This window comes from Xenopus laevis, chromosome 5L, assembly GCF_017654675.1.
Source record: "Xenopus laevis strain J_2021 chromosome 5L, Xenopus_laevis_v10.1, whole genome shotgun sequence".
Classification (NCBI taxonomy): domain Eukaryota; kingdom Metazoa; phylum Chordata; class Amphibia; order Anura; family Pipidae; genus Xenopus; species Xenopus laevis.
In genome coordinates this window covers 77,878,071-77,902,341 of record NC_054379.1, presented here as the reverse complement: position 1 = coordinate 77,902,341, position 24,271 = coordinate 77,878,071, and the positions used below count along the sequence as shown (strand labels likewise).

Below are 24,271 nucleotides of genomic sequence, written 5' to 3'. Positions count from 1 at the left end.
AGAGACCATGGAGTTCTATTTCGATGGATTTTATTGTGGAACTTCCTCCTTCTGACAAATATAACACTATCTTTGTGGTAGTAGATCGTCTTACTAAGATGGCTCACTTTATCCCGCTTCTTCGATTACCTTCTGCAGCAGTTACCGCAGAGGTGTTTATTAAAGAGATTGTGAGGCTACATGGCCTGCCCAATGAAGTTATCTCAGATCGAGGGTCACAATTTACCTCAAGGTTCTGGACTGCTTTATGTAAGGCTTTAGGTATTTCATTATCCTGGTCTTCTGCCTATCATCCACAGACTAATGGTCAAACCGAGAGAACCAATCAGACTCTTGAGCACTTTTTCTTCTTATCTTCAGGACAATTGGTTTTCACTTCTTCCCTGTGCTGAGTTCTGTTATAACAACTCTATACATTCTTCCACAGGTCAAACACCGTTTTTCTCTAACATGGGATTCCATCCTATTATGTTCCCAGATATCTTGCCTGAAATAACTCTTCCTTCGCTTCAGGATCGCTTGAAGTTTTTGAAGCAAAACTCTGAGACTCTGAAGACACACATCAGCAAGGCCCAACAAAACTTTAAGATCTTCGCAGATCGAAGACGAGGAGAGGATCCGGAATTCAAGGTGGGTGAAAAAGTTTGGCTATCTACCTTGAATCTACGCCTTTCTAACCCCTCCAAGAAGCTGGCTCCGAAGTTTCTGGGACCCTTTTCTGTTAAAAGAGTTGTTAATCCTGTTTCGTTTGAACTTGATTTACCAAAGTCTTTGAAGGTTTATCCTGTGTTCCATTCTGCTCTACTCAAGAGGGTTTTACCAAATACTTTTCCTGGTCGTATTCCTCCTCCTCCTCCAGCGGTTTCTTGTCAAGGCGAAACAGAATTTGAGGTGGAGAAGATTCTAGATTCAAGGCTTCAAGGCAGGATATTACAGTACCTTGTCAAGTGGAGAGGATTTCCTAACGAAGAGAATTCCTGGGAACCAGTGGAAAACGTTCATGCTCCGAGGTTGGTTTCAGCTTTCCATAGGAGTCACCCTGAGAAACCTGCTAAAGACGTCCTGAGGCCGCCCCTCAGGGGGGGGGCAATGTAAGGTACCTGTAGCTGCAGCTGGTGCGCGGGCACGGGGGTGCTCAGGGTCCTGAGTATTTCCGGCGTCTGTCGCACATGCGCGCGTCTTTGCGCGGGCGCGCGTCCGTTCATTCGGACGCGCGCACGCGCCTTGCGGGCGCATTGACGCTGCGTCGTTACGTTTTGGCGACAAACTTGTCCCTGTAAAAAGACGTCAGCAAGAGCAAACAGTGCTTGGGGATTTCCCTTGCTAGTACTTGTTACTGTGTTCTCTGATTATCTCTTGGATTTGCTTTTCTTGTTACCGACCTCGGCCTGACTTTGGACTTCGATTCTCTTCTGCCTGCCTACCGACCTTCTGCCTGATCATCGTTACGAATATCTTCTGCCTGCCCCTGACCTCGGCCTGTCCCTGACTACGTTTACTGCTGCCCGCCTACCGATCCTTTGCCTGTTCTATGACCACGCTTTCTGCAACTTGCATTCCTTCCATCGTGTCAAGTCCAGCAAGCTGTACACTAACAGCAGTTCTAACTGCTCTTCCTACTTAAGTCTCCAAAAGAGCCTGACAATGTGTTTACAAAATGCTTATTATAAACATATTTCTGATATAAAAAAGTTGAGCCTACCCTAATCAGTTATGGAAAATTCAAAATGCAAAAATGGTTGGTGGAGGATCAGCTATTCTTTTAACTACATGCTACATATTTATTCCATTCCCTTTTCATATTTGATGTCGGCCTCATTCTTTTAAGTATATACAGGTATGGGACTGTTATCCAGACTAATCGGGACTAGGGGTTTTTCAGATAACAGATCTTTCCATAATCTTCATTCCTTAAATCTACTAGAAATCATGTAAATATTAAACAAACCCAATAGGCTGGGTTTGCTTCCAATAAGGATTAATTATATCTTATCTTTGGATCAAGTACAAGGTACTGTTTTATTATAACGGAGACAAAGGAAAATTAAAATAGAGTTTATGGGAGATGGCCTTTCCATAATTCTGAACTTTTTGGATAACAGGTTTCCAGAAAACTAATACCATACCTTTGCTTGAACATATCTTCCCCCTTAGACTCCAGGTGGCAGTAATCTACCACCCACGTACTTCCTCATGCTTTTCTTTCTGACTTTAAACCAGCATTTCTATCCTCAAACTGCCTCTCTCTTCCACTGGGAGACTTCTATTGCCACAATGATGACCCTAATATATCCTGTTCCTCCTGACTGCTCTCTGTAACTACCTCCCATGGACTTTTTCAGTGATGTTTTTTTTCCCTCTTTTGTATGGCAAATAATGGCTGTATATCAGCTGGTCAATTCCAAATTATAGTTTAGTCCATGGTTCGATTGAGCACTCACGATTTCTGATCATAATTACATAGTTCATTTGGGTTGAAAAAAAACACCTAAAGTTAACAAGTTCAGCCACTCCAAATGAACCCCAAAGGATGCTGGGGGAGGGGGTTGATATCATCCAACTTGCAGTGCAGCAGTAAAGAGTGACCGAAGTTTATCAAAGCACAGGTCACATGACTGGGGGCACCTGGGAATCTGGCAATATTTCTAGCCTCATGTCAGATTTCAGAATTAAATATAACAAATTGCTCTTTTGAAAAGGGGGTTTCAGTGCAGAACTCTGCTGTAGCAGCACTATTAACTAATGCATTTTGAAAAAAAACCATGTTTCCCATGACATTATCCCTGCATTTGAGGAGTTTTGTGGATAACAAGGTGTATAACTCTAGGCAGTGTCATCCAGTGGCTGCTAAATCAAACAAGTACTGTCTTATATAGCAAAAGAGCACTCACAGAGGGTATACAAGGCAATTACACACAGGTGACAGTGCAGAGACTAAAATAGTAAAAGGAATTGAAGAATTAAAATATGAGGAAACACTGTTTGGGTTGGGGTGGTTTTCTCTGAAAAATAATGGTTGTGAGGAGACATGATTACTCTTTAAAAAAAACATTAGAGGACATATAGTGAGGGATAATTTCTCCCTTGGAATAGATCAAAGTACCAGAGGCCACCTGTTTAGACCAGAGGAACAGAACATTCATTTGAGGCAGTGTAGGTGGTTCTTCTCTGTGAAGGCCGTGAGGTTTGGGAATGCCCTGCTGGGTTATGTTGTGATTCTATTAATGCTTTTAACAGTGTTTTAGATGATTTCTTGAACAAGCATAATATCCAAGGCTATAGTGATCTTAGGATCTACAGTTTGTTTAGTTTAGATATTGTTATATACAGCTTTTATAGGTGAGTGCATAGATAACTCTGTTTTGTGTGTAATACATGTGCACTGGGGTTCATGTGGAGGGGTTGAACTTTTTCAATCCAAATTAACTAAGTAATTAGGTAACATTGTAAATAACGGATGAACAGTCTTATGTCTGCATGTAAAAATATTAGCTTGATTCCTTGGAATCTATATAATTCCCAATTCTTTGGATTTAATACAGCAATCATATGATTTTTTACCTGATATCCAGTGACATGCACTATATGAGTGGTGCTTAAAATATAGAATGAAATAATATGTAATGTTTCGCATTACAGTACATAGCTTGAAAAGCGAATGTCAAAGTGTACATCACACTTCTCTCTCATTTGTTACTGCTCAGGCACCTGGTTCCATGTGTTCAACACCATGCATTCCCGGGCAGTATAAAATCCACTCAAATGTACACTGCTGCTATAACTGCAGTGAATGTGCGGAGGGATACTATACAGAATCTTATGGTAAGTCTTTTAAAGTAGAACTGCTGTCTGGCCTTTTCACTGATTTTCTTTAGAGAAGCTGTTTTAAAATGACAGATTTTTCAAAACATAAACGTTAATGGAGCAATTCTTATTTTGGTACTGCAATTGCCTCATTTAGTTTTTGTAATTTTGGGCCTTATACTTGTCTCAGTGCTGTGTGACTACACTCAGCATTTCTGTCCCACGGTACTTTCCTTCAGAGTGTGGTGATGCTATCTTTCCTGCAGTCCCTGGCAGTTCAGTTTAAAAGTGGAAAAGGATTGCGAACTCTCAAAACAGACTTACAATAAATGACATTATGAACGTTGCCTATGGCAGTACAGCTTCCAGTCAGTACTGAACTGAGCATGGACTAAGCACAAGGCAACATATAGGATTCCAGGGAACACAGAAAATATATGCTGATACCAAACTCTAAGGGCCTGGGGCAGCGGACATGTGCCACAAAACATACAAATATACTTTTGTGTTGAAGTTTCTGAATTAGCGTCATTAAAACAGTTTACTGTGTGTTCTAACCATTACACAAAAGATAATTAGTGACGGATGATGAGCATAAGTCACATCATCATAGTGCATACATCACTATTCTGGTTGGTTACACTACACCTTACAAGCAGAACTATTATAATTCCATGTTTGTTTTCTTTTATAGATATGACTGAGTGCAAGAAGTGCCCTTATGATCAGTGGTCATATAACGGAAGTGCATCTTGTGAAAATAGGACGATTGAATATTTCCAGTGGACAAATCCATTTGCAGTTGTTCTCTGTTGTTTTGCTTTAATTGGTCTTTTATTAGTGATAATTGTGGGAATCGGGTTTTTACAATATGTGGCAACTCCGGCAGTTAAAGCAGCAGGTGGTATTTATATCTGTGTTATGAATTTATCACTACTAATCAGCTTTGCTAACTCTATATTATTCATTGGTGAGCCAAGAAATGTATCTTGTAAGATCAGACAACCACTTTTTGGTATCAGTTTTACTCTTTGTGTATCCTGCATCCTGATAAAGTCTTTTCGCATTGTGCTGGCCTTTGAGATGGGTAACAGATTTCAGCACAATATAAAGATAACCTATAAACCAGCTTTAGTGGTTATTACATTAACCGCTTTTCAAGTTTGTATTTGTACTTTGTGGCTTTTAATACGAGGACCCTTTATCAAGAATACTGTCCTCATTCCCCAGACACTTATACTTCAGTGTGATGAAGGATCCACCCTTGGATATGGAATCATGTTGGGGTATATCGGCTTCCTTGCTTTCCTTTGTTTTGCCTTAGCATATAAAGGACGGAAATTGCCTGACAAATACAATGAAAGTCGTTGTATTACATTCAGCATGCTCATTTACCTATTTGTATGGTTTGCATTCATACCAGTTTATGTGACCACCAATGGCAAGTATCTTCCTGCAGTGGAAATGGTGGCCATATTGGCATCCAACTATGGTGTATTGTGCTGCCATCTTATACCCACATGCTACATTATATTTTTCAAAAAAGACAAGAACAAAAGAGAAAAATACCTGAAAAGTATACAGTCCTTTTCCAAAGTTAAAAGTGCAGTTGATTTTGATGCTACTAAAATCACAAGATCTGAGACCCAAGAATCCCAGACATATGTTAATGGCAAGGCTGAACAGTTTTGTATTCTCCATGGATTACGAAAAAGATGTAAAAGTGTCTAAATAAAATCACTACCAATAAAAGTACAGTAATGTGGTATCATACAGCAATTCTGTGTCTTATTAAATCATAATAGATATTTCGAATTTTGAAAGCAAGCTCACGTGCCACGTCAAGGCCCCTTATGAACTGAGTCCTACACTATTTGTGAGCATTATAAGTTTGTAATGCATTTAAAATCAAGTCCCCTAGCAACCAATGTGACTGAGTAGTAAGACCATTGTGCACTTACCCTTAACTCAAGAGCTCTAGTGGGAAAGCAGGGAGCTTTTAAGCACCAGCCAACAAGTATACACCTGTGAATAATTACCTTCCTACACTATCTTAGCATTTAAGTTTGTGGTGCATTTAAAAGCAAGTCCCCTGTAGACAATGTGAGTAATAAGACCATGGTTCACTTCCCCTTAACTCAGGGGCTATAGTGAAAATCTATCTATATTTCTTTTTTTAACATGAGCCGACTAGCCTACCCAGTTTCTGTTACTGTATTGGATGGGTTAGGGGCCCCCCATTAATCATACTTGATGTATCAAATACAGACAGGTGGATCAATATCCGGGTCTTCATCTGTCCATAAGCCCCATACTTTATTAAATTTCTCTGGGCAACCCGTCTCATGTAGGTGAGCTTGTAGAGCGGAATATACTTCTCTACCAATTGTTCCCACATCTGCACTGTAGGTCCCTGCCTTGCTTTCCAGTTCATTGCAATCAGTTTTTTGGCATACATACATAGTACAGACAACAGGGTTTGGTGTGCCCTCCTTGGAGACACATCCTCTACCACATAAAAATGTGACAATGCTTTACGTAGCTCTTGTCTGTGCACCCCTTCCTCTAAGCTGTTTGGTATGATATCTAAGGACTCACATCTAAATTGAGACTGGATGGCAATGTCTAAGTTGCAGGTACCTAAATAACATTACGTTCGGGAGTGCATATTTTTGTTTCAGTTCCTGGAAACCCAATAGCTTACCATCTGTAATGACGTCCGCTATATATTTTATATTATACCGTGCCCATATATGAGGGTCGGGGATACTCATTAAATGTTTTAGGAGCGGATTACACCACAATGGGGTAAATCCAGAGCAGTGATTTTGTAGCTCAGGGTAATACCGTAATGTGGACTGCCAAATTGTAACTGTGGCTTCCATCAATGGGGAACAATTAGCCACCTGAGTGCGTCCTCTATATGGGAGATTCCTCAGACCTTCAAAGGATCCCACAAGCTTTGCCTCTAGAATAGTAGCTTCATTAATTTGATCTGAGGTAGCCCAGTTCCTTACGATCACCATTTGTGCTGCCAGATAGTATAAAAGGAGGTATGGGGCTGCTAGACCCCCTTTTTGAACAGGTAACTGTAAAGTGTCAAGGGCAAGTTTGGGGCAGGCCCCATTCCAGTACAGTGCAATCGGAAGAGTCTTAAGTCTGGAAAATATCTGGTTGCGGATTACTATCGGGGATTGCCTGAAAATGTAAGTTAGTTTTGGCAGTACCAACATCTTAACTAAATTTATCCTCCCTATCAGGGAACGTGGTAAATTGGCCCACGCTTCCTTTTTTGCCTCCGTAAATTTCAGTTGGGGAAGAATATTGAGTTCAGTATATTTGGTTAGATCCGCATGTATCCAGATACCTAGGTATTTAAAGGTGTCTACCGATTTAAGACCAAAAGTTTGATGAGGAGTGTTCGGTTGGATAGCATCTAAGGGGAAAAGTACCGATTTGGACCAATTAATTTTCAGGCCAGAATACCTTGTATGAGTATTGATAACCTCCAGCGCTTTTCCCAAGGCCTGATGTGGGTTAGGTAGAAAAAGGAGGGTATCGCCTGAATACATTGAGATAACCTCATTTAGATCACCTAACTTTAACCCTCCTATTGACCATGAGGCTCTGATACAGCAAGCCATGGGCTCCATGGCAATTGCAAATAACAAGGGGGACAGAGGGCAACCCTGCCTGGTGCCTCTGTGGATCGAGAAGGGGTGTGATAGTTTAGTGTTCGTCTTAATTTAGCTACCAGGGAATGATAAAGTGCCTGTACCCAGTTAATATATGATGGAGGTATACCCACTCTAACCAGCGTGGCCCACAGGTACTCCCAGTCCACAGAGTCGAAGGCCTTTTCGTTATCCAAAGAGGCTATCACCCTGCTTCCCTGGTTATCGTGTTTTATGGAAATATTAGTAAACAGCCTTCTGAGGTTAATATCTGTGGTGCGTCCAGGCATAAAGCCTGTTTGGTCCAGGGAGTAATGGTAGAAAGTAGCGGTGCCAAGCGTATTGCCAAAACTTTTACCAATATTTTGGCATCCACCTTAATAAGTGCAATGGGTCTGTATGAAGTGCATTCTAGTGGATCCTTTCTGGATTTTAAAATCAGAATTATTAGCATTTCCCTCATGGATGATGGCAAAGGTAACCCCTTCAGTACCCCGTTGTATAGTTTTGTCAGCATAGGTTCTATCAACTTAACATGTTGTGTCTGGGGTTTCCCCTGCTGGGAATGACGCTTTAGCCTTTTCTACTTCTGATTTGGTGATTTCCCAAGTCTACTCAGGTATTCCTGTAGTTCGCCAGGTGAGACAGTCAATTTAGAGCTGTATAAATTTTAGTAATCTGAGTAAAATTCTGTAAATCTCTGGTTTATCTCTGCAGGGGTAGAAACAATTACTTCATTTGCTAATCTAACTGTTGGAATGGCCATACTAGGTGCATTTTCCTTTGCTAATATTGCTAGCAGTTTGAAAACAGACCTTTGAAAAAGTATTTGCTTCTTTGTGAGTTCAATTTGAGCCAATTTTAGCGCCCATTGGCTGTCCTGCCAATGTTGGTGCGTTTGTTCCGTGGGGTGTACAATATAAGCTGCTTCTGTCTGCTGAGAATTGTGAGTTTTTACAGATAAATCTACTTGCGAGGCTTTTGTGAGGGCTTTAATATTACTAATGAACTCCCCCCTAATAAAAGCCTTAAAAGTGTCCCACTTGTTGTAGGGAGAGCTTTCCTCGCCATTCTCAGCCATGAAATTTTTAATACTATTATCAATAGTCTCATTAAGTTGAGTGTGTTTGGCCCAGTCAGGGGTGCTTCGCCAATGAGGCGAGTTGAGGCCTCAGGCGGCAGCGCCCCACTAGGTACCAGGGGCAGCAAAAATGCTGCTCCTGGTACTTTAAGAGCGAATTTCCAGGGGAGGGGGGGGCAGTAGCAACTGCTGCTGCCTCAGGCGGCAGAGGGGCCAGGATCGCCCCTGGGCCCAGTATGGATCTATCTGCTGGGGACAGCAAATATGTCATGGTAAGCAGCAAGGGGGAGTGATCAGAGATACCTCACCTCATTTCCACATCCCTTTGCCAAGTCAATTCTGGACATATTGTTGTGCCCGGGAGAGTAGCACGTGAACTGCTTTACCCCAGAGTTACGCACTCTCCAAAGATGTATTAGATTGAATGTAGCCACCCACTTATTAAAGATTGCTGTAGATGACCTAGGAGGTTGTTAATCAGCATTAACAACCACATTAAAGTCCCCCACCAGGAGAAGGGGTGCTACAGGTAGACTCAGTGCCTTACCTATTATTTCCATAGGAGGGGGAGGGGCATAGATATTACCAATAGTAAGTCTTTTGCCCATGAAGTTACCATACAGAAAAACATATCTACCATTATTGTCTGAGATTACCATTTCAACTGTAAATGGACATGATTTTGCTAATAGCATAGATACCCCTCTGGAGTAGCTGGAGTAAGGGGAGTGATACATTGAACTAGTCCAGGGTTTTTTAAGTGCTAATGTTTTTGCACCCACTAGGTGAGTTTCTAGGTCTGGGGTCTATACCTACGATAAAGTCAAAAACTAACCTGCGTTTTATCGCATCCCCCAGACCTCTCACATTCGATGACATTATGCTAGTTGAAGCCATCTTAACGCTGCTGGGGAAATTCACTCAGACCTGGAGGGATAGTGTTGTGGGAGAAGCCCTACTCTCTTAACAGACCCAATAACATTTGTATACAACATGACAAACAAATATTCAGGATGTAGAAGTTTAGCGGAGCTCACCAACAGTCATGCGATCTCCCCATGTGGATCGCTGCTCTCGCTGGACCCGGCCACTTCCGTCCGGTATACTAGTACCAAGAAGAAACCCGCTATCCGGCGCTGATCCAAATATCATGCAGAATCGCTTTTGAAAATCGTGGCTTTAATCAAACACACAGTGCGAGGTACATGGCAGTGGGTATGTGCAGAAACTAACGCGTTTCGTGCCCGTGTGGCACTTCCTCAGAGTTCAATGTTACACACATGTGACTTAGTTTAAATAGATTAGGTGATACGTGTCAATTAAAACATTTGCATAGCAATTAAAAATATATGTATATGTACATTCATTCAGTTCATCAATCCCTTGTGATAAATAAATAAATAAATAAATGAATAAATAATTAATACCAAGTGTCTCACAAAATATCATGTTACTTATTATTGGTGTTGAATCGGAAATTCATGTGACATATATATGTGCATATGCATAAATACTTAAAAAATGTTTTGCCAATATATTAAACCAATTGATTTTGTATATTCATGCTTCTCTAATAAAACTCTAAAAACACACAATATCAATTAATGTATATATATTCTTTGTTTCCAATATATACTTAATATATTTATATATAAAAAATTTATATATAAAAGAATAGACACTGCTCTGGCTGATGACTCAATGATTCGCGTAAACACAACAATCCTATATTAATAATGTTAATAGTGATGGTAACAACGATAATTGGGATATTGCATTATTTGGGAACTACATGCAGAGTAAATTAATCATATTCTACAGAAGTTTTTATTATTATTTTCTCATTATTCGTTTATTATTTCTATTTTCGTTTTTGATTTTTAATATTTGCACTCATGTACTATTGCTCATGTATTTACTTATTTTTATAAATTTCTAGAAAAATTGTTTCTTTTAGCCCTTTTTCCATTTTGATTCAGTCTATAACAGATTTGATGTGACATTCCTTATTTAGCCCTTTTGGTGTTATTGTTTCCAGCAAAAGTATCCATTTAATCTCTTTCTTGGACAACAGTCTATTAATGTCTCCTTTCCTTTTCCCCAATTTCACATTCTCAATTGCCTGAAAAGAAACAAATTTTTCATTAGCACTGTGTTTGTCAATTATGTGTGCTGATATGGCTGAGGATATATCTTTTCTATTTATGCAGGCTAAGTGTTCAAGGACTCTATCTTTTAACCTTCTAGTGGTTTTACCCACATATTGTATGCCGCATCTGCATGTGGCTAAATATATCACGTTAGTGGTACGGCAGTTGGTATATGTATTGCATTTATATATTTTTCCTGTGTTGGTACTTAGTATATCCTTAGATGCTTTAATAAATTGACAACATTTGCAAACATTTGCACCTCATTTATATGTCCCAACAAAGCGTAACCAATTTCTATTCTCTTTTTTCTCAGGCAACATACTAGGTGACATTCTATCCCTCAGATTAAAACCTCTTCTATAAACAAACTGAGGTCTCCCCAAGTTTAGACTGAACAATATTGGATCCGATCTTAATATTCTCCAATGTTTTTTTGATTATATATTCTACTTCTTTTGCCTCCGAGCTAAATCCAGTAATAAATCTTATTTTTTTGTTGTCTCTATTATTATATTTTCTTTTATTTCTATTTTTACTTCCAGATTGGATTAGCAATTCACTTCTATTACTTAAGACCGCTTTATCATATGCCTTTTTAATGTTGCTGGTTTCATAACCCCTCTTTATCAATCTGTCCCATAAATCCATTGCTCTGTGATTGAATGCCGTCCATGTGGAACAGATTCGGTCGGTATACCACATAGCAATGGTTCGGGGTGACTGCTGTGTCTCTGTAAAAGTGAGTTTCTACTAATCGGCTTCCTATATATATCAGTATAGATTTGATTGTCCATTGATATAAACTGAATATCCAGGAAGTCGATAGTATTGCAATCATATCTATATGTAAACTGAATATTTTTATCGTTTACATTACACTGACTGACAAACAGTTCCAATTGTGCCTCCGTGCCTTCCCATACTAGTATCAGATCACAATTTTTAACATTATTAAATAAGGGCGTTTCCTGAATATGAAATTTTTCAAACCACCCCATGAACAAATTTGCGTATGAGGGCGCAAATCGCGCCCCCATCGCTGTCCCACACTTCTGTAAATAATATTTCCCATTAAACATAAAATAATTGTGATTCAATAAATATTCAACAGCCTCTATAATAAATTGATTTTGTTCCTGACTGTATAATTTACTTTCTCTCAGCCAATATTGCAACGCATGTAGCCCATCAGTATGTTTAATGGAAGAATATAAGGCCGTGACATCCATTGTCACCCACAGACAGTTCGGTCTCCAGTCAATATTACTCAGTTTATTTATGGAATCGCCACTATCTCTAAGATAGGAAGGTAACTGTAACACTAATGGCTGTATGAGTTTGTCCACATAATCCCAGCCACTATTGGTCTACCCTTGGGTTGTGTAGGGTTCTTATGCACTTTGGGGAACGTGTGGAAAACAGGTGTTCTCGGGTATTCAACCTGGATATATCCCACTTCATTATCATTTAATATACCCATACTCTTGCCATATTGTAACAATCTATAAGATGTCATTCTCATAATATTCTCTATCTAACACAACAATCGAACCCCCTTTATCAGAATTTCTCACTACTATGTCCTGATTTGTCGTTATAGATTCTAGGGCCTGTTGTTCCAATTTGGATAGATTTTGTTTTTTGTCTTTAATCCGTTTCTTTTGCAGATCTCTGTCTAATGATTTTAAATCACTAATTACTAGGTCATAGAATCTCTCAACAAATGGACCCCTATGTCCTAATGAGTTAAAATTAGATTTTGTCTTTAAGTCAGTATGTACCACCTCTATGTTAATTGATTCTTGATTAGATATTACTGTGGTACTTTGATACAACATGACACCATAGTAACTCAAAACAAAACTCTCAACATTAACCCATTCCCACACCCTCCCCAGCCACACCATAACCATTTGGAGTGAGTTTACTCCCATACTAACACAAAAATCTGTGATCGGGGTTAGTGTCCACACTTAGTCCCACTCATTGTTCATATTCCTGCCGCTTCCGTAACAGGGGGGATTTATTAAAATATACTGTCCTGCTTTGTGATAGGGGCAAGCTTATTACCTGATCAACAGCCTCAGCTTGTAGATCTGTATTATGAAGATCTTTCACAGTTAACTTCATGCTCGTCCCCAGATGTATTAGTCCCAAGTGAAGAACTGTGCGGTTCCAGAACCTGCCAACAGGGCAAACTCGACTAGACTCTTTTTGGTGATTGTCTAGGTCTTTCCTCCAACCAGCCAATAGATTCCTCCAGTGTAGAGAAGAAGTAAGCCATCCCGTTTTCTGTTACTCAAAGCCTCGCCAGAAACATCATGGCTTAAGGGATTTGACATTGTCGCAGCTGTTGCTTGGCAGCCGTAAATTCTGCTCTTTGTTTGCGTACCTCTGTAGAAAAGTCAGGGTATATTGAAATCCTCTGATTTTCAAATTGCAGTCCCCCTGCTTTCTGCGCTGCCCCAAGCGCTGCATCTCTGTCTCTATAATTGAGAAGGCGTGCTATTAATGGACGCGGGGGAGCCCCGGTGGAGGGAGTCTGCCCGGAACTCTGTGAGTTCTTTCCACTGTGAAAGCTGTGGAGAAGGTTGTTTGGTTAAACGTGCTAGTTAACCATTGTTCCACAAATTTTTCTGCATCTGACCCTTCCGCCCTTTCAGGGAGACCCAGTATCCTGATGTTGTTTCGACGTGGGCAGTTTTCTACGTCATCTGCCTTGTTTTCAGCCAGAGTGGGTTCTGAGGGTGGCTGAGGGGGCATTTGTACAGAGGGTATAGCCTGATCTGAGTCAGCTGTCATATGAGATGAGGGTCCAGGTAATACAGAGGACATACCTCCTTTAGTGCGCTGGGGTAGAGGGCCTCTGGAGAAGCGTGCCAACTTCACAGCCGCAGCATTGCCAAGTCCGACAACTCCTCCTGGCTGGAACGCAGTACCTGGGGCTCTGCGCCATTTTGTTTTTTCATGGTGCGCGGGGAGGGAGGAGAGCTCAAAGAGTATCTTCGGCGGCTTCTCCGCACCATCAGTGCCTCAACCCACGATCACGGGGGTTTGCTGTTACCGTTGGTTCCAGAACTCATGCAGATATAAGCAGGTTATGTGCAGGATAATGATTCCCTATACGGAGCGCGGAACTAATGCGCCCTATCAGAACTCCATGCGGCCACGCTCCCCGAAAATCTATCTATATTTCTGCCTAATTTCTAAATTTAAAAATAAAATATGGTCTTAACTATTAAAGGGATTGCAAATTTTAACTGGAAAGGGCTGCTGACTTTGACCAATTATTATTGCAAAAAATCCATGTTTAAAAAGTTCTATAACTGACTTTTCATTTGATTCATACTGTCTCCTACTTTTTTGACAACTTTATGGGTCATTTACTTACCACAAGGGCCATGTTATTTTACCCACAATGCAGCATCATTGTGCCCACTTAATAATTTAACACTCATTTACTATGAGTAGGTTCAAGCGCTATAAATGCTGACGCCATGGCGCCAAATGACTTCCATCGAGGAACAACACATCTAAAGCCTTTTTACAGCACCTGCATTGGTTGTACCTTTGATAGTGTATCTGTAGCAATATGCAAAGTACAGAACCCTGAACGTAACACTTGCTTTATGCAGGCATTTAATATAGGTTTTCCAGATGTTCCAGATAGTGTAGCTAAGAAGTATCTAAGGAGATGCCAATATTGTATCTTAACAGATGAATGCCTGCCAGTGCTTATGAAACACAGGGTGGATCTCAGAGTATTGAATGTGACATTTAATTCTAGTTATGTTCATGGTACTCTCCCTTCAAATAATTTCCTCTTGATTTATGTAGAATATCACGCAAAGCCTGTAATTAGTCAGGAATGTGTCAGTCCTATGGTTAGGCATTCCCAGATGACCTAGATATGAAGCTTACACACAGCACTACTGCACAGCATATTTGAACATTTTCTGATGGTAAAAATAAGATTCAATACTTATAACAAATAATGCTTTGGAATCTGGTCTTTGCGTTTTTGTCCCTTTGGAGATTCTCCTTCTCTTGTGATACAATGAAAAATGCAGTAGCTCGACAACAAGGGGACATTATGATTGGAGGGATCTTTCCTATTCATGATGGCATTTCCAGGCAATCTGAGAATACTTTTTCAGAGGACTTCCAATGTGCCGGGTGAGTTGCTTAACATATAATATGTATAAATGAAAGGGGAAGTTAATTTTTACAATAACATTTAATATATACAGTATATATATATATATATATATATATATATATATATATATATATATATATAATCTCAGTCAAGGTATTTTTTTTTGCCTCCATTATTTATTTTCAACAGTCTGGATGTGCAGTATAAGTCTTATCCTGTCTCTTTCTGGACTGCTTATGAAAATACTATCTGGGCCACCCATAAAATGTAACAGATTGTAACAGATTGTAACAGACTCTTTACTTACCCTTCCATGCAGATTCTGTCCAATGGAGTTCACGGCAACATCTTCAGCCGCTTCGGTAATCTTCAGAATGAGACCGGTGCTTCGGCAATTCCTGTGAGTTCCGATGCATGCGCAGTTGTCATGAAAAAGAAAATTGCTCCAACTGTGCATGCGACACTACGCCAGTCTCATTCCAAAGATTACCGAAGAGAAGAAGATGGCTCCCGTAAACTCCACTGGACAGAATCTGCACGGAGGGGTAAGTAAAGAGTTAGGGGCATTTGCCCGGGGTAGCCGCTAGGCTGGGAGGGAGGGGGGTCTATGTAGGGTAGGGAGGTAGGGTTTTTTTTATTAAGGGTTTGTTTCTCTTTTAAGGTGACAAATACCTAAAAAAATGTTAAACAATATTTAATTATGTAGGAGCTGTTTTTTCATCTGGTTAGAGACCTAGGGTTGCCAACTTTTCAGCTATTACTGGGTGATAACGTCAATAGGTTGGGGTTCTCAGGTGGGGTGGCAGGGAGCAGAGACAAAGGGATTGGACTATAGGGGGAAAGACAATTACATAGCTGGTGTATTTTGTTATAAAGGGTCTGGCCAATGATAGGCTGGTAGAATAGAGGCCTAGTGGCAACTCTAAGTGGCCCTTAAACTGAGGTTATGCTTGAAAATAGCTAAAAGTTACAGCTACATTTCTGGGCTGGTTGTTATAAGTAGTCACCCATAACAACCAATCCAGATCTGTAGCTGTACTACTGTACGTAGTGAAAATATTGTCCTTTATACAAACAACCTGTTACTGTATATGTGTTCATTTAATAAAACTTTTTTTCGTTTCAATTGTAGGTTACGTCTGCGGCATATGATTGATGCCATGTCCATGATATATTCAATAGAAAAAATAAACAATTCCACATTATTATCAGGAATTACCCTGGGCTATGAAATTTATGATTCATGTTCCAGTGCGCTGAAAGCAGTGCAATCCATAATGCACCTTATACCAGAGACTGTTGCTGTGAACAATTCTACAAACTGCAGCCACGCAGAAATTATACCTACCATCAAAGCTGTAGTTGGAGAAGAGTACTCAGAAATGTCCATTGCAATTTCCAGGATTCTCAACATCCATTTAATACCACAGGTAAAACAGCAGCCCAACAAATGACATCTATTAAAAAAAAAAATTATAACAAAGCATTAAGCGGAAACAAAGCAAAGGGTATAAACCTTCCCTAAATATCTCCCAGCTATAACCCTAGTGCTCTATAATGAGGGTTCTCCAAGAAGAATCAACCATACTACATTCAATCCAGTCATCTCATTATTATCTGACATGAGGAGACGGGTTCTCACTGCTTAACCATACATTATCTAAATATTGCTGGACTACAAATCCCAGCAATGTCAAGGTTATGATCAGCCTCCAAAGGATCACTTCCAGGCATGTGTATATACTCCATATACTCCATATACACTATCTCAGTAATTCTTTTCCAGATGCATTCATTATTCAATACAGGTGTTATGATTGGTATCTTCTACTAGGAAACGAAACTCTTCCTTCATGTCTATTATTTGCTTCCACTTGAGAATATAATTTGACAACTATAAGAATAGTTTGCTTCCTCATGGATCAATATAGACCAGTTAGCAATATATATGTAACCCTTGACACATTGTACAAATGACTGATAACATCTAAACAGTCCACATCTGACAATAAAGACCATGCACAAAAATGTATCTGACCCTTAACACTAACATATATGTTTTATCCTCATAGATAAGTCCTTCATCGTCTGCTGTGGTTCTCAGTGATAAATTCAAGTTCCCTTCTTTTCTACGCACCATCCCTAATGATAATCACCAAACACTGGCTTTAGCCAAGCTAGTAGCTACATTTGGATGGAACTGGGTTGGCATCATTTCATCAGATGATGATTATGAGCGCTCTGCTGTTGAACATTTGAATATTTTCTTTAAACAAGAAGGAATATGCATTGCTTTCACCAAAATAATACCTACATCTGTTGATCACCCAGATTTGGCAGATTCGTTAAACAACATCATGAATGAGTTCATCAACTGCTCCACAGAAGTTGTTATTGTTATCATAAAAACTCAGATTGTTTCTAAGCTTTTCAAAGAATGCCTCAGAAGGAATATAACGAAGACGTGGATCGCAAGTGACATCTGGGCAACATCAACTGAAGTTTTAAGTGCTGAAGAAATTAAAAGAGTTGGAACTATACTTGGAGTTAATTTCAAAGGAGGCAACATCCCTGGCTTTGCAGACTATCTGAAAAATCTCAAAACATCAAAAAATGGAGAAATGAATACGTTTATTGCAGAGTATAAGAACTTACGATTTGGGTGCACAGAGAATTACATAAAGTATTTGGAATGTATTAATTCATCGTCAAAATATTGTGCTCTCACTGATTCCATAGAGAAGAAATCTCCATTGGCATGTAAAGTGGAGGACATTTTGTCAGCAAATGATGATTATTTACTACAAATTGCTGAATGGAGAGCAGAATACAGTACAACTCTTGCCATAAATGCCATAGCTCAAGCTCTCAGAAACATTTTGTGTAAAAAGGGCAAATGCGAAATTGACTTGAATCTGTCACCAAGTCAGGTAATGGAAAATAAATGTAACTTATTATTCAAGCACTTAAAGGACATAATTACAAGAATCCATTTTACCTTGAAATACAGTATTTGCTGTTAATGACAAGGGTTTATCAGTGCAGCATTAATGTTACAATATGGAGGGGGGATGTGCAACACCTCTCTGACAGTTAGATTCACAACCTAAAGCAATAAGTGATTTGTGTGGGATTGTATGAGGTGCAGACTAATTGGACTTGACTACAGAACAATGGCAAAATATGCATCTGGTTTAGATTAAACAGTATTTTAAACCTCTTAATTTTACTAAAATTAACATTCGCAGAGGACAAACTGCTAATTTTGGGAATATCAGCACAGACTTTTACAGTAAAATCTAGAAAAACATGATGTATAAATTGGTGTCCACAGAAAAATGGTGTAAAATGTGTAAAAAGTGTATGTAAAATTAAGGGGTTCACTGTCCATTTTTTAGCACTTTAGCCTTATTGTTTAGATCAAGATTGCTTGTCTGTTTTACTAAAGCAGATGGATTGCATTGACTCCATCCCATACATGTGCCAAGGGGTTTCCTTGTCTACACAATGCAAGTCACCTTCCATGGCCAGTGTTTTAGACATTTAAATAAGTAGAACAAAGGAAGAATTTGCTATAAACTTAACTACATGTGATAAATATAGAGCCATCATGGCAGCAATATCCCATACATACCAGGCAAATCTTCTAATACAGCATAATGGCTTACCTGCTGTATACAGAGCTAGCTGTCGGCTGTATATTTTATGTTTCCTGGTAAAAAAGTTTGAAAAGGGTTGCATGACATGGGATATGTTGTAGAGCTTTTGAAATAATAAAATAGGTATTTAGCCAAAGCTGATGAAAAGTGGAGATGCTCCATTAAACTATACAATTACTTGAAATTAGTCTGCAATAATTTGTTGACTAAACATCTATCAGATACAATATAATAGACCCCCTACTTTTAAAAGATCTTTACCATGTCTATTTTGAGGAAAGAATATAATTAAAATGACAATACCCCATATTGTTCATTGTGTTTGGATAATGTTCCACTGTGAGCTGCCTCAAGAAGGAACTTCAACTCCAGCGACTGCTGCTGCTTGTGACATAATCCTGCCATAGAGAGCCACATGGCTCTCCAGTGCTCCCCCAGTTTGTGCTGGCCCAACTCCAGTCTCTTTTGTATGCAACACTGCACAGAATATGAGATTTAACTAATGGTGCTGAATTTTAAAAGTCTTGCACTTTTGTTGCACTTGGTTGCTGTTTTTTTGTGTCCTTTGCCTATATATATCTCCTTTATGACTTTAAATTAGGGCAGTAATTTCTTTGAATGATTTGTTAAAACAAGTGTTCCAAAGCCTTGTTAACAATACTATTATTTTTTATTTTACAGTTACTCGATGAGCTAAAAATGGGGCAATTTTATTTTAATGAGGAGAAGTTCAACTTTGATAGCTCTGGTGATGTGCTAACAGACTACGATATCATTTACTGGAAACCTACTAACAACACCATTGAATTCCTTACCATTGGGGCATATAATACTACTGCAGGCAAAGTAAAGATAGAGAGAAATGATATTTTATGGCATACAAATGACAACAAGGTACAATGTAAAATCAGACTTTTAATGTTTGTTTCATTACTATGTTTCTTCTAGAATGCATGTTTTACATACCAATAGAAAAAATGATGAAAGCATGCAAATATAAACTCCTTTCCCCAAGAGACACAGCTCTTTCTGGATTATATGAATTTATTTGTTTTAGGTAAAACATTTTAATATGTGTCACTGGGTTCTCAGATCAAACTTATCATATTTATTAGACCTTGTATTGCTCAATTTCAAATAATGACAACAATGTAATTATAAAGCAGTTTAACAATCAGCGATCAATTAGTATGCAATACAAGTTCTAGTGGTAGACATCCATTGCAGCCGTCGTTGGTGTTGCACTACCCCAGTAATATTTTATAAAGGCAATATAAAGGCATTACTATAACTTTGGTGGCCTGGTGTTACTCTCAGTACTGCACATTATTATAGCCTGAATGAGGGAGATCACTATATTGCTTTATGTAGTTAACATCCATATTTCTTAGGTTCTGAGTATAAATCTGATATACTGTAGGTCTGCATCCCTGTATTATACTCCTTGTCTCTTAACATGTGGTTGGTTAGTTGGGCCTAGCTATATTTAAATCCTTGTCTTTGGATCATACCATGTTTTCTATATAAACAATATAGCTATCATCATTTCTTCATAGGAATGTAGTGTATCAACTCCAATAAAATTATTTATTTCTAGGCAAGGTTTTGCTTCTTTTACAGCTTTCAAACCTTACCAGGGACACCCAACCTTCTGTGTTTTATTCTCTCTTCTCTGTCACTCTCTCTTTCTCTCTCTCTCTCTCTCTCTCTCTCTCTCTCTCTCTCTCTCTCTCTCTCTCTCCCTCTGTCTCTCAAGGGGCAATGAAAATAAAGTGCAAAATATGTTATTGGTCTAATAACTGAATATCAGTAAAGATTAGGATTACCTAAATGGCTGTCCTATCCCATTCTTTATGGAAAATACTCCTACCAGTAGGTTAGACCCAGTGCTTAAAATCTACACTAGAGACTTTACATATGAAGTAATTCTAAAACAAGGTTTGTATAATCCAGCATTAAAAAAACTTTTTTTGTGGAAGATTTGACTACAGAGTGAACAGTATCATATAATGTATACTTTTGTTTGTACAGGTGCCATTTTCAAATTGCTCAAAAACATGCATGCCTGGCTTTTTCAAAAAACATTCGGACATTACCTGCTGTTATAAGTGCATAGAGTGTGCTGAAGGATACTACACTTCTAAATCTGGTAAGCTTTCAAAAGATTAGAACTTGTAATTAAATTCTACCATAATATGATCTCACACCCTATGTTATCAACACTTTCTTTTACTAACTGTACATCATCTTGAGAAAGTGTAATTAAGCCTCTAAAGTACCTTTTGGGATGGTATTCTCTAACATCATACTCCTGTTTTACCCTATGACACATATTTTAACTTTTTGGGTTCAGGCTCCTCTTCATCATTTGTTCAAGGACCACCATAAATGTTTGTGAAGATTCTCATTCATCCAGGTTATGGTTTATCTATAGAAATAAGTCAAATAAACAGTTTTTTTTCCTTGAAGGCGTTTTACCGGTCATACAACTGGTTTTCTCAATTCAGAATAATTTGTAAATCTTCCTTTGAGAATATACCTGTATATCCTTTGGAATATTGCTCCAATCAGCATAATCTGTTTATCATAATCCACAATGATGTCATTTAGTTAGGTGTTGATTCTATTAGCAAGATTGGATCTTTGATGTGTTATTAAACCTTCCAGGGAGAGGTGCCAAAACAGCATTGTATGTGGCAGACAAAAGATATTGCACCCCCGCCTCTATTCAGACTTGGTTTTCACATATATGGCTTCTTTAACACCTCTTTTAAACCAGTCATTCTCCCGGTCTATAATCTGAATTTGGCAGTCTTCAGACGTGTGTCCTTTTTCTTTTAGATGTAGGTACACAGAGGAGTTCTGACCAGAGGAGCTGGCTCTTCTGTGCTGCGTCATACGCTGATGTAACTGTTGTTTGGTTTCCCCCACATACAAATCAGAGCATTCCTCACTGCACTGCACTGCATACACAATGTTACTCTTCTTGTGCTTTGGGGTTGGGTCCTTTGGATGAACAAGTTGCTGCCTCAGTGTGTTGCTGGGTTTAAAGCAGATAGGGATGTGGTGCTTATTAAAAATCCTTCTACGTTTTTCCGACACCCCAGCTACATATGGGAGGACCAAGTTCTTTTTCCTGTCCTGTTTTCCACCTTCACCTGTAGTCTTGGTGTTATTGCTTCTTTTTCCACCGGTTTTCACAAATGCTCAATCTGGGTACCCTAATGTCTTCAGGGCCCCTCTGAGTTGTTTCTTCTCTTTCAACTTAGCCTCTGTGCTGGTGGGGATCTTGTCTGCTCTGTGATGTAGAGTTTTGATGACCCCCAGTTTGTGATCTAGTGGATGGTGGGAGTCAAACAGCAGGTACTGGTCTGTGTGGGTAGGTTTCCTGTAGACCTCTATTTCTAGCTTTACACAACATGTACAGTATAGCTACTTCTTTAGTTAAGCCTCATTTCTCCTTTAAGACACCAGGGTTTCATGGGTATCTATATCACTTTAAAGGCGATGTAAACACTCCAAGGAACTACCATCCTACGTGAAAGTAATATGTACAATACTTGCTTTTTTTCAGACATGACGGAATGTTCAAAGTGCCCTTTCTACCAGTGGTCAGAGTATGGAAGTTCTCACTGTACAAACAGGACAATACAATATTTAGAATGGAAAAACCCATATGCTGTAGCATTTACTGTTTTTGCAGCCATTGGTATTCTTACTGTGTTATTAATAGCAATTTTGTTTATAAAGAACAGAGATACTCCAGCAGTTAAAGCAGCTGGGGGCAACTATTCATATCTATTGCTTTCTTCCTTGTTATTGAGCTTGATGAGCATTATCTTTTTCATTGGTCAGCCAAGTAATATTTTCTGCCAAATCAGACAACCGTTTTACGGTATCAGTTTTACCCTGTGCGTTTCTGGCATCTTAATAAAATCTTTACGGATTCTTTTAGCCTTTGAATCGGGTAAAAGAGGTCGTAAAATTGTGCTTTTCCACCCAATAATAATTATTTGTGTATCGACTTTCCTTCAGATTTGCATTTGTTTAACGTGGCAGATTGTAAAAAGTCCTTATTTAAGTGAACTCTACTCAGTGCCTAAGCTCCTACTTCTGCAGTGCAATGAAGGTTCCTATGGGGCTTTTGGCATCATGCTGGGATACATTGGACTGCTTGCTTTTATATGCTTCATATTAGCCTACAAAGGAAGAAAGTTGCCTGAGAAATACAATGAGGCCCGATGTATCACCTTCAGCATGCTCACATACATGTTTGTATGGATTGCATTTATCCCTATCTATATGAATACCAGTGGTATGTATGTCTCTGCAGTACAAGTTTTTGCTATTCTGGCATCTGTTTATGGAGTAATCTTCTGCCACCTTTTGCCTGTATCATATATTGTACTGTTCAAAAGAAACACCAATAACACAGAAAGGTACCTGAACAGCATCCGTGCATTTTGGATTAAGAAACCAGAAGTCTCATTTCCCCAAAATAAAGTAATTCATTCTTCACCTTCCAATTCTATACTGAGGAAAAGGTGCAGGAGTTTTTAATGACTGGGGAACATTGCAATATTTTCTACAATACATTATACTTGGGAAATGTGGGCAATGAATGGTAAAGGTAACATGGAATTAAAATCCCCCCTTGGATTTTGACATTTTGGCTCAGTGCAGAAGACCCTTGAATACATTTACAAACTGCATCTCACTGAACTATTTAAAATATATGCCATCAGTATATTTATTTGCGTATGTTGGGTATTTTCATGCAGTAAATCTGTGTTGCTGCTAACACAACATTGTCTCCCATAATTCCATTGAGCACCTCCTTGATCAGCACATGTGCAGTACAGCAGGTCTTTCTGTTAAGGGCCGAGGGAAAAAGCTGAGGTCTGTTGCCGACGGTGGGCCCAATATATACTGCTGGTTCTTCAAGCCAACAGGCAATGTATGCCTTTGTATTTGCAGCAAAAAATATTTAAAAATAAATCTAAGATCAAAATTACCCTAATTACTGGTTGCTTATCATATTGCCGGTGTCTCCTAATTCCTAAAAGTATTTTTTATTATATTAATAAAAGTGTGATTACTTTGTTTTTAATAAAAACTGTGTTTATAAATCCTTTAAAAAGTTTTGTTTTGTGACTGAAAAGAGGTTCTGGTCCTAAAGAGCTGAGGGACTGTGGTGCCTGTTATTCCAGGTTATCACTTTAGTACTTCAAATGATGCAAAAACAAAAAAGGGAACTGTGACCTTCCATGCACTTTCAAGTCCTCTTTCTAATGACAGACATCTGCCTCTAGAAAGACTAGGGAGAGTGTTGCAGATTAAGATAGCATTGCACAACATACAGTCATAGGGAGAGAAAACTATAATTAAGATTTGAAGTGCAACCAAGAATAGAAAGAGGTTTGAGGAAATAAACCATATACATAATTAAAAGTATATTATTTTTCTTAATGGGGCAGTATTCCTGGAAATCAACTTTAAGTATGATAAAGGCAAAAGTATGACAGTGAAGGGAATTGAGAGGAATCAACCTTCCCAACCACCCCAAAAAAAAGAAAACATAATAAAAGAAACAAGGGGGGGGAAGTGCTGAGAGCACATTATTATTATTTGGGTTATGTTATCTAAAAGAATAAGCCATATATATATATATATATATATATATATATATATATATATATATATATATATATATATAGACAAAAAGTTCATGTTGACTGAAT

General features: G+C 38.8%; 2 protein-coding genes across 3 annotated transcripts in view; both read left to right on the top strand.

Annotated features, from left to right (window-relative positions):
- The window catches only part of gprc6a.L (G protein-coupled receptor class C group 6 member A L homeolog), a 30,689-nt gene extending 25,110 nt beyond the window's left edge, over positions 1-5,579 (top strand). For both annotated transcript variants that reach the window (XM_018263273.2, XM_018263272.2), the window contains 2 exons: positions 3,705-3,822; positions 4,499-5,579. In XM_018263273.2, coding sequence (XP_018118762.1) covers positions 3,705-3,822; positions 4,499-5,535 — 1,155 coding nt within the window. In that variant the 3' untranslated portion in view covers positions 5,536-5,579. The remainder of the gene's footprint in view (positions 1-3,704; positions 3,823-4,498) is intronic.
- An 8,888-nt stretch (positions 5,580-14,467) lies between these two features.
- LOC108716159 (G-protein coupled receptor family C group 6 member A) lies at positions 14,468-23,629 on the top strand. The gene is made up of 6 exons (XM_041562976.1): positions 14,468-14,888; positions 16,004-16,301; positions 16,944-17,801; positions 19,212-19,424; positions 20,562-20,679; positions 22,105-23,629. Exons 1-6 carry the CDS (start codon positions 14,707-14,709, stop codon positions 23,088-23,090), a joined length of 2,655 nt encoding a protein of 884 aa, XP_041418910.1. The 5' UTR covers positions 14,468-14,706; the 3' UTR covers positions 23,091-23,629.
- The last annotated feature ends 642 nt before the right edge of the window (positions 23,630-24,271 follow it).